At 42.0% G+C, this 11112-nt stretch overlaps 1 protein-coding gene across 2 annotated transcripts in view; it reads right to left on the reverse strand.

Moving 5' to 3' along the window:
* Positions 1–3569: 3569 nt before the first annotated feature.
* Positions 3570–11112, reverse strand: part of CNOT10 (CCR4-NOT transcription complex, subunit 10) — a 35627-nt gene continuing 28084 nt past the window's right edge. For both annotated transcript variants that reach the window (XM_010562410.1, XM_010562409.1), the window contains 6 exons: positions 9663–9776; positions 7679–7809; positions 6866–6901; positions 6650–6777; positions 5301–5376; positions 3570–3865 (listed from right to left, as the gene is read on the reverse strand). In XM_010562410.1, coding sequence (XP_010560712.1) covers positions 3711–3865; positions 5301–5376; positions 6650–6777; positions 6866–6901; positions 7679–7809; positions 9663–9776 — 640 coding nt within the window. In that variant the 3' untranslated portion in view covers positions 3570–3710. The remainder of the gene's footprint in view (positions 3866–5300; positions 5377–6649; positions 6778–6865; positions 6902–7678; positions 7810–9662; positions 9777–11112) is intronic.

Below are 11112 nucleotides of genomic sequence, written 5' to 3' on the forward strand. Positions count from 1 at the left end.
GTGGTCCATAGGGAAGGCTGAAGGATGTAGCAAGGAGATGATGTATCAGCTACTGGCAGCCTTAAAACAAAGTCAGTGTCTCTCTGGACTTTAAAATGTTCCTATGCAGTTTATTTTATTTTTGTTTAATCAAATAAATGTGAGGAGTTTTTTTTCATGGCAAATCTGTGTATGTGTGTTTCTGTATTACTCAGCCAAAGCTGCCTTTTCTGTCAGGATGGAGGGGGAAAAAAAAAAAGCTCTTGCCTGAATTTGAACCTGGCTGCTTCCAGGTGATGACTACTGAACTTTAACCAGAGGCACCTGCTTTGAAAGGAGAGAGGAGAAATGTGTGTTTAAAAAAAAACAAACAAACAAACAAAAAAACACAAAGAACTTTGCAGTGTCAAACTCTTAGTTGTCTGGTCTATTTAAAAAAACCAGCCTCACTGTCATGACTGGAGGAAATCGCTTTGATACTGGACTTGCCACCTGTACTCCATGCAGTTTTTCCAGTGTTTTGCCAGAAAGTTCCTGGTTTAACCTTGTTAGGTCCATTTCTAGGTTTCCATTTCTTCACCTTTTGCAACTGTGAAGTAATGCATTTTCTGAGTGGTAGCGTAAAGCAAAGCCACCAGAACATTTAATTATGTATCTGGCATCTTGCAGAGCAGACTGCCAACAAAGTGCAGAAAAGGTGCTCTTTTTCCTTACTATTTTGTAAAAGGTTTGAAAAGAAATGGTGAGCATGGGAAGATGCTCTTCAAGGAGGGTTTGAGAATTAAGGCCACTGACAGAATTCCCAGCATGAGTAGCAGTGGAGTTGGATTCCAGTCTCTGAAAGTGCTGACTGCAGTAGCTCTTAAAAGCTGAGATGCTTTCTGGCCCCAGCTGTGTACAACTGTAGGGCAGCTCAGCACCATGCTGTGCTCTATCCATCAAAATCCTTGACCAGACCATTGCTTGCTCTTCCTGCTGGAGCAGCTGGTGACATAGCAGTACAGAGATCACTTCAAGTTGAAAGAAAGGAGGGAGAAGACCCTGTCAAGGAGGGGGAAAAGGCTGCTCAGGTGAGTTTCAAGACTACCACCTTGGCCAGCTTGGTGTGGTACTGCCTGTATTCCCTTGACTTTTTTGTGCTCTCTCCCTGAAGACAACCGGAACCTGGAAGCTCATTGAGCACCATGAGGTGGCTCTGGATGCCGCTGAACAAGCGCTGCACAGTTCTTGTGCCATGGCCATGGCCTGTGTTGTCCACTTCCTTGCCAAAACCTTTAGCTCTAAGCCCGTGCCAGCATGTGGGCAAGGGGGCTGAGATGATGGCAACAGGGGTTATGGTGCTTGGAGGGGGGAAAGGGAGTGCAAGCCCTTTCTCTTGCTGTGGGGATGAGTCAGCGCATGGCTGCAAGGCTGAGATTGTGGAGGCAAGGGGAAGGCAGGAGGAGAGAGGAACAGGCAGGCTTTCCTTCAGGAAGTGGCCCAAACCAAAATAATAAGCATTATTGACTTTACTAACAACACACAGCCCACCTTGTGCTGCTCCTACTCTCTTCAAGTAGCAATACTACAGCCCGGGGGGGGGGAGGGGGAGGGAATCCCAGGGCTGCTCTGGTCAATGCAGCTGCCTTAGGGCAGAAGAGCAGTCATTGTTAGGGGAAAGCTGGGGCTGAATGCTTCTGCTCACATGCAAATGCAGCTGTGATAAGATGCCTGGTATCTGGGGAACTACAACTACATCCTTCGAGCCTCGAGGAGAGCGTTGGGTGCCTCCGGGTGGAGCTGGGCACTGCTGAAGCCAGGCATTAGCATCTTTTGCATGTGAATGCCCCGCATTCCTGGGGGGGGGGCAGGGAAGGGCAGAGAAGAATCTTCTCTATTCAGGGCTGGGGACCACACAGCAAGCATCTTTCTTTAACCTTTTTGTATTTAATAGTCAAACTACTTTGACTTGAGGGATGTATCAGCTCCCTTTCTCCCTTCTTTCAGAAATGTGATCTCTACCCACTTTTTCCCACTTGTAAACTGCTTGGCCCTACCTGAGGATGGAACAGGTACCACCTCCTACAGCGCTGGAAAAGTTATTGAAAGAGTCAGCTACTTGGCCATTGGTCTGAAAGCCCTGAAAAGTAGCGAAGAAGCCAGTTAGATAACAGAGGAGGGACAGTAGCAGCTTTCAAGCTTTCTGCTGTACTGCTTCACGATGGCTAGCTTCCTGCTGAAGGGACACACACTTGTGCTCGTTCTACAACTTGCACATGGTTTAATAAACTTACTAGTCGTCTTCTATCAGTTGTGCCTTGTTTGTTCAAGATCTTGCCAAACCCATGACTGTCCTGCTGGCTTCCTCTTCTATGCACATCTGTATTGCCTAATCCTCAAGTTACTGAGAGCAGAACTTGCAGGCCCTGCACCCCAGGTGGCCACTTGGAAAAGTGACCTTCCTGGTGGTAGCTGGGGGCAAAGTACAATGCCAGCAGCACAGGGAGATAAGGTGTTATCCCAGCTCTACCCTGGAGATTATCTGGGCAAAGTCTTGGAATAGCTGAAATGGCACAAAACAGCCAGGGAGGGGAAGTGAGGAGAGATGCTACACTCTGTGCTGGGCTCTGATTATCTTATTGCCTGGATTAAGTCCCAAGGCAGGATGGCTCATCTCTTCTCCTATGCTTACAATAAGTAACCAGGGGGTCCTTGCTTATGCTGCTATCTTACAGCCTCTTGATTTCTGCCTTTTGTTCAAAGTTTTTTGCAAGACAGAGGTAATACTCTAAAGTGGAAATTGCATTTAAAAAAAAACCAACCCACAGCACTGACTGGCTTTTTGCAAGGGCTTGTACTGACTAATGACAGTTAAAGTCACTACTGCTTAGGAGCAGTGCAATGTTGAGGGCTGTCAAGGGCCTTAGTGTGTTCATATACCACAACCTCTTTGATTCCTGTGACCTGCTAATGCTTTCAGGCCAGCAGCACAGCTGCTAGTTTTAAGAACAATAGACAGAAAGATTATTTGAAAGACGCTGCTAACACAGGGTGCTAGAGCCTTGCATCATTAATACTGGAGCTGTGCTATTTGCACTTAAAATAATGAGGTAACCATAGGAAACTTGGGGGGAGGGGGTGGTGGTGTGGAACAGAGGTGGCACAAACCTCTTCCACCCTTGGCTATGACCTGCAGAAAAAAGCTCCTTTCCTTGCCACTAAGGCTATTTACCTGCATATGCCCACGCACAGACACACAGGCACCTGTCCCCATACCTGAAGGGGCACCTTCAACTACAGCAAGGCACAAACTCCCAGCTGCTGCAGCAAAGTGGGGCAAAAGCCTCTTCTTCGAGGAATACAAAACCATACCTCATTGCACAGTAGCCAACACAACAGCTCAGCTGCTATTTCAGCAGGACTTTAGTTCAGGTAAATGATACTTTCCTTCCAGTCACTTCCTTCCCATATACTCTCTTCAAAAAGAGCAGAATTACACATTTGATGATTAACCATTTCTTTTCTGTAAATAAACTGCCACTCACATTCAAAGCATATACCAACCTCTCTTCCTTTATGAAATAACCTTTACAAACACCTCCAAGCATGCCTTTTTGTTTACATGTTTTATTAAAAATTTACATAAATGAACACACTCCAGCAACTGGGGTATGCAGGTGTCCTAGGTTAAAAAACAATATACAAAATCCCAAGCCCTTATGGGCAGGGCAGCAGCAGGTTGAAGCAGGACGTCACTTCCTTTGAACAGTGGTGAAAGCTGGCATCTGAATGGGCTGGATTGAGTGGACTGGCTGAAACACAGGCTTCTTCCGCATGTCAGAGAGTGTTTTGACAGAAGGGAGAAGCTGGTTTCTCTTGATGATCTGCAGGGCCAGCTGTGTGTTACCTACAAGACAACTTTCAATTAAAAAAAAAAGTACCTTTGTATGACTGACTTAGAAATGTTCTCAGAACAGAGCTGACAAGCCAGCCTTGGGCCCAGGCCACAGACACGAGCGATCTTCCTATTCAGTGAAATGCTGACATGGATGAAAAGTATTAGACAAAAGTAAATGTGAAACAACATTATTGCTTGATTCTACCTATTGTTAGCTGAAGACATCAAGCTTTAAGCTCAGATCTTGAAGATGTCAGAGCACCTGAAGGACACCTCTTCTCTGTCCCATCCACATAGTGAGACTCTAGATCTCACATGAAACACCCTCACAATGTGACATTACAGACAGTAATGCAAATGTCAAGGGTGTATATAAAACATGTTTTTAAAACAAGAAATCTGATTTTCAACTGTATGCATGGCTCCACCAAATAAATACCAATATAAATGGAAAAATTATTCTTTGTTAAAAATTAAACCTATAAAATTGTAGGAGAAAACCTGCTAAGTTCTGAAAAGAACATTGCTCCCTCTTATCAAATACTTTTCTTCCACTAAAGTTTTAGTTTCAGAAGACATGTATCATTTTGCCACTTATAGAACAAAAAATGTCTTCAGCTCCTTTTGGTTATATACTTAGAAGGGGATGAGATATGTAAATCCCACTTTCTACTCTCTTCTGCTCTGTACTTTGTTGCAGAAAGAAAGGTTTCCAAAATTCCAACTTGGAAACATCTTTATAAGAAAAACTTCGTAGCTCAATTCTGAACACAAATGCTCAAGTCCTCTGCCTGCCTGCAATGCAAGACAACTGAAGGGGAACAAGCACACTGAACATTTCACAACACTAGGATATTAAGCCCCAAGGGGCACAGGTCTGCAACCACAACAGCTTCAATGATGCAGCTGCACCAGTCTGTTCACACTGCAGAATTCAAGTGCAATCTTTCCAGTTTCCCATTATGTGCAGTTTTCTTCCCATGCAAAAACAGTGAACCTTCAAAAGGAAGGATTTTGGAACAGAGTCATCAATATTACAAGCTTTGTTGCAGTACTTGCTACATAGGCCTTGACATGGCTTCTTTGGGAAACTTGGATTGCAGTTGTCTTGTAATGAAAAGTCTTTCAAGCCCTCCTTACAGTATAAACCTCATCAAGGGTTTTACTGAGCCTATCCAAGACTCCTGATTTCTGCACAAAGTACAGAAGATTTCAGCTCAGAAGACAAATGTTTAGGAAGTCTAGAGTGTGTAAGAACAGGATGGCAATAAACTATGCAAATGAAGGTGTGGATACATGGATCCACAGCAGTGTAAAATGGAGACAGGGCCTAAAGAGTATCATTCAAAATAATGGCACAGCTCTATAAAGACTAGGAATGATGACTACCACCCTCCTCCCCTTGTATCCCAAATCTACATCAACAGAACATTTCAAAACCTACCGTTCTGTAATTCAAGATATACAGCCAGCAGAATAGCCTCTGGAGGGATCTCTTTGGGGTGGATCAGTGAAGCAGCCTTGTTGAAAAAGAAGAGGGTGGGGAGAAAAAGTGCTTAAGAGAAACATTCAGCTCAGAGAAAGTGCCCCTTGACAAGATTGTTACCACCATCTTAGCTAACAAAAACAAATAACAATTCATAAACTAAGATAAGATTTTTTTCAAACTAATACACTCCATCAGGTTTATGCATGCAAGGAGAGACTGAAAGATTATCTGCATTGCAAGATTGTTTCACACTAATTGGGAGGACCATCTGCTGTATGCTTATGTTAATATGAATCTGTAATTCTTGGGCCAATCTACTGTGGTTTCCTCATGAGATGACAGGTGAAGAAGGTAACCTTCACTGCTCCAAAGTTCAGAATACAAAGTTAACACGGATCGTTCATTAGCTTTCCATAAACAAATATTTTTCAGCTATGAAGTCAATGAATTTATTGTAGATGCAGAGACCTACTATACTTTACATCCACAGATGGCTTTACACATGTGCTACAGAGCCCAAGCACACACACCTGCCCAATCCTGAGAAGCCTCGGGAGGAAAAAAGAGCAAGACAACTGCCTTAAGTCTTGAGAATCTCACAGAATTTGAAGCTGTTCACCTACACAACTACTATGAATTAATTTGGAAGACTGCTGTTTCAGTTTGCAGCTCAACAATGCAGACAGGAATGGCTGCAAAAAGAGACAAACATCATCATTGAAAGAGATGAGTCCCAGCCATAAGAAAGACCAAATGACACAGGCTAAGTGAGGACAGAGTTTCAAAAGCAGTACTTGAGAATTCTTAGGAAAAGAGGCAGGCATAGAACATACCTCCAGCAGAACTGCAGTTTGTTCTCACAGCCCTAAAGTTAATAGCTTAGATGGTGAGTTATTAACTGATTAGAAAGAAGAAAACCCAAGGCCCTCAAGAACTTTCTCCTCTGAAATACAACAATTACTACTGGACCATTAAAAAAAAAAAAAACAAAAAAACCAAAACAAACTTGGGGGAAAAAAAGTGAAAAGGCTTCCTACTCACATTCCACTGTTTTGATACGATCTAGACAAAAACCCGTGCTTTCCATAGTGTTAATGAACTATTTACACATGAAAGAAATTTGGAATACTTAATTTTATGTTACTAATAGAGATTCATTCATAAAGACAGAAGAAAGCCACCATATCAGCAAAGTCCACAAATAAACCTGGGCTGTGAAATCACCAGGATTTGCTGTGATCTAAATGTCACTTTGAAGGAAGTGCATTTGTCCCTAAAGCTGTCTTGAGATTTGTTTTTCATACCTGATGAAGACACTTTCGAGCTTTATCATATTCACTCCTCAAACAGTAAGCACTTCCGAGGTTAAATAACATCATTGTTCGCGCAGATGTGACTGAACTGGGGTAACACTGTGGGGTCTGCTTGCCAGCTGCAATTAAAAAAAAATAAAAATTCTTTTTTTTTTCTTAAACTTCTATTCCAAACTGGCCAAGTAAGTTCCTGTGGCTGGTACTTACAAGATTCCATTGCCTCATTCTCTCCTTTGTCAGACCCTGCAAAGAAAAAAACCCCACAAAAACCATCATGTTCCATGAGCTTTTTTAAAGCTTATTACAAAAATAATACAAAGATACAAATTTGCTTCTTTCTTCAAGGTCTGACATTAAAGAGGGAAAACATATCAGTTCGCTCAAAAGTTTATGTCACTTAAGACTTCCTATCTTTAATGGTTTGCTTTTAGATTTGCAGATGAGTACAGTGAAGTTCAAACTGCAGACATGTCACTGAAATCAGAGCTGCTGTAGACTTAACTATACAGATGGGCTCTGAAGTATTTTTTGTTACAGAATAACACACTCCTAACTGGAAGCACTGCAAGAAGATTAAAGATGCAGATTAACTACATTCTCTCCACTCTTATCTCTCACTGAACAGTGGTCTTCACTGGTAGTCCAAAGCCTGGTTTAGAGACTAAAAGCTGAAAGAGAAGGTATGAAGCCCAAACTTAACCATAATTGCACATTTAACAAAAGCAGCTTTCAAAAGTTACTTTAAACAAGGCAGAACATTACAATATACATTTCTGTTTATGTTACAGAATTAGCCACTTCAAAGGAATGACAAACATGCAAAAGACAAACCAAACACAAAGTAGGAACTAAAGCCAGGAAAACAAAAACACAACAACAAAAACACAAACAAAACACCCCCAAACAACCTACAGTCTTAAAACAAGATGTCTTAATCATCACTATATTTGTGTATAGAAAGTTACAGCAGGAAACCAGCTGAAAGCATAACCAGTTCTAATGAAGTGTGGATTCATTAACCTTGGTCCTGCTCATTTGAGGAGATCCCAAGGGAAACATCAGTGACGTTCTCAGGGTTCAAGTGAGTGATGGCATCAGATATTCTGTCTAGAGAGATGAGAGCTTCTGCTGCATACAAATGCCCAAGAAACCTACAATAGCAAATGGTTAGGTACAAATGTCAGCGTAACAACCCCCACAATTTGTTATGTAAGACAAACTGAATGCAGTTTTTAACGTGAGCACATGAAAACTATTACTTGAAACACTTGCATGGAAGTTAGCTTGATTTTAAAGTATTAACATGATACCCAGTTCTGCCATTTACTGCTTTTAGGCACTTATGTTGTAAAAAAATCTGCTCCCGAGTAATGACAATTCATTCATGCAAAGGAACTGCCATTCCAGAAAGACAGTACCTTGGTATGGCTTTATCTCAGAGAATTAAAAAACAGAAACCTTACAAAAATAACCCAGGTTATAGATGCATCTATAATTTGAGATGTTAAGTGACTTTACATTCAGTAAATATCAAACTAATTCTGTGAGATAGCTGCATTTCTAAGGACAGCAATTATACAGGCCTGTCCATGGGGCACAAACACCTTTCCAACTGCAGGTTTTGCATAAAAAATTAAGCAAGTCTGATGTTTGACACTTGTAGTTCAGCTCAGCTAATCAGCAGCTTTCCTTTACAACTTTGGAACAGAAGGAAACCTGTCGATCAAGAGCACAGTTAGTTTGCAAATATTTAATCTGAAACACAAGTTGAGCAAAAGAGTTCACACTCGTTCTATGCAGCTGTACACTTCAAACTGGCTGTACAGTGGGTTGTAATGAATTACAAAACATCAGGTAAAATATCAGTCAATCATCCAAAATAAATTCTGCAATTTAGATCTGATACAGCAAACGTAACTTTCTACATGCAATTTATTTCACTTAAGAAAACAGGAACAGTTCAATATTCCCAATCTGCATAAAAGCCTCGTTTCCTGGAACCAAGATACATGGCTCTCTGTCTTTCCAAAAAACTGTCATCTAGCATTTCTTGCATTACATAATGGTAACACTGCCTTCACAAAATTATGTGTTACCTTGCAAACTCTAAAATCTTGCTTATACAATGACTGTGCAAAAAGATGAGCTTCTGCAGTACTCTGAAGCATGGGAGCCAAAGAATTTAATTGGCATGGACCATTTTAGAGTATGCTGCTAGCATATAAAAATAAGCACAAGTTACCTTGCTTTCCGCAAGTACACTACCAGTTTTGAAAAATATCACTACCATAAAAACCTCTGCTATATTTTATCTGTGTATGACACAGGAATTAAATGCACAAATAAGGTCAGAAGGATAGAGCTAAAGCTGCCTTTTTTTGAATTTGCAGAAATGTATGAGAACTGGTGGGTAGAAACAGAATGAGCTTTGAATATCACTCCAAAAAAATACAGTGCCAGATGAGAACTGAAAAAGAGAAACTAAAGAATGGAACCTATATAAGCAACAGTAGCAGGTGAAGTGACAGTCTTGCACACCCAAGATCTGGTACCCTGCTGACTGAGCAAACCTTCCCCTCCAAGGCTGTAGTTTCATAAGTGACTTTCAGCAGCATGCTGGTTTGGGCTGATGTTGTCTACCCCCAGCTGCTCATTCCTGCCCCTTGTGCTGTGCCAACAGGAGCACATGCCGCCACACAGTGAATCAGGACAGAAATCTGACGGTCCTGCCACTGCATGGGACCCATAGCTGGAGACTAACAAATTGCAACAAAAGCAGCGATAGATTCGGAATTACATGGAATTCGTACACAAAGGAGGGGACTCACGTTCCTGCGTGTCAATGAACATTTAGTCAGGGCTTCAACAAGAACAGGAGCGGGCCAAGCAATTCTTTGCATCAGATACAGAATAGGAAAGCAGCTACAGACATTGGAAGCTTCAACTCAGAACTCTCCAGCAAAAAGCAGGGCTGAGAAAGAAGAAACGACCACATCAGACTTACTTAAGAGACCCTGACAGCTTTGGTTGCTGAAGAAGTTTATCTGCATGATTCAATGCCATAAGGTTATCACCCAAAGCCAGAGCCACGTAAGCACTACACGCAAGTATTGAGCACCTGGAGGGGGAAAAGAAAAAAAAAAAAGGGGGGGGGGAAAGCCAATATGTTAAATGAAGAATTCTGTGATTCCAAATGTAGCTGTTAAGTTTCTTTCTTGTTAAGTACTGAAGAAATAAATCATAAACTTTCAATATATGTCTTTGTGTGAAACTATGAAGTAAAGGAGCTAGTGTTCCGTTATCTGTGGCCTCAATTGCATTCTCTGAATTAGGAGACATATACATTGTGTTCTACCAGTATAAACCAAGGACCATCATGGTATGCTCAGAAAGATTTTGCAATTTTGACCATAAATAACAGATAAAAAAAAAGATGGATCTCATCACATGTCATTTTTCTTATGGACAGTTTCACTTTTGCACCCTCTTTTTAGTCATTTTGCCTTGGACTCTCATTTGTACTTGCCTGCCATCCCTTTCTGCTGCAGCAAAGGGTAGCAGATTTGTAGATTTCTATAATGTACAATCTACAGACACATAGTAGCAATCAATTAAGTTGTACCATATTTCACTCTTGTATTGTACAGTGTTTGCACACAGGGAGACAATAAACACTGGAGAATTTGGCATTTCCAGTTTTGTCTTCAACTGAGAGCTGAAACCCGCTGGCAAGACTGATTGAATCTGTGGGATTTTGTTGCTGTCACAGACTTTCTTATCTTTCCAAAACCACAAGATCTCTGACAGTTCCTGTAACGAAATCTGAACTACTTGCATTTTCCATCTTCAAACAATAACCCCACATCAGGATGCCATCATTAGGCCAAGCTTCACACTTTGTAATAAGTCCCCCCCCTTCCCTAAACACAGCACTTGGGGATATTTTCCACTTCGTAAGACATCATTCAGTGCAAGCTGCCTTGTCCTCTGGGCACAAGCCTCTGCCCATGACGCCTTGCTGTGAGCACGGACTCTGTCCTTCTCCAGGGTGGAAGAGTGGATCCTCTTAGTGGGGTCTCACGTTGGGAGCAATGGGATAAGAGCCTTCGACTCTGCAGCCAGTAGGTGGGCTATTACCGCATCAACCTTCTGGCAACTGTCAAGCCCACTTTCGGTCCAGCAGTAAGTCATGTAATTCGTGGCAGGACCTGGGGTGCCTTTATTCCCCTTTCCCAGGAGGCATGCTCCTTAATTATGCACAAGCTGGATAAGAAACTTCTCCAGTGTTTCTCCCTACCCCCCACTTCCTCTCCACCGTGCCCAGATGTCACATCAAATCTGAACACATACAAAAGCTTGAGAGAGGGAGAGGAAAGCTTCACCAGCTCAAGTCCCAAACCTAAAATATTTCTGAAAGGTTGCGACTGGGGAGGGGGAGAAAATGGCGGGGGGGG

This window comes from Haliaeetus leucocephalus, unplaced genomic scaffold (genome assembly GCF_000737465.1).
Source record: "Haliaeetus leucocephalus isolate CR32 unplaced genomic scaffold, Haliaeetus_leucocephalus-4.0 Scaffold159, whole genome shotgun sequence".
NCBI lineage: Eukaryota > Metazoa > Chordata > Aves > Accipitriformes > Accipitridae > Haliaeetus > Haliaeetus leucocephalus.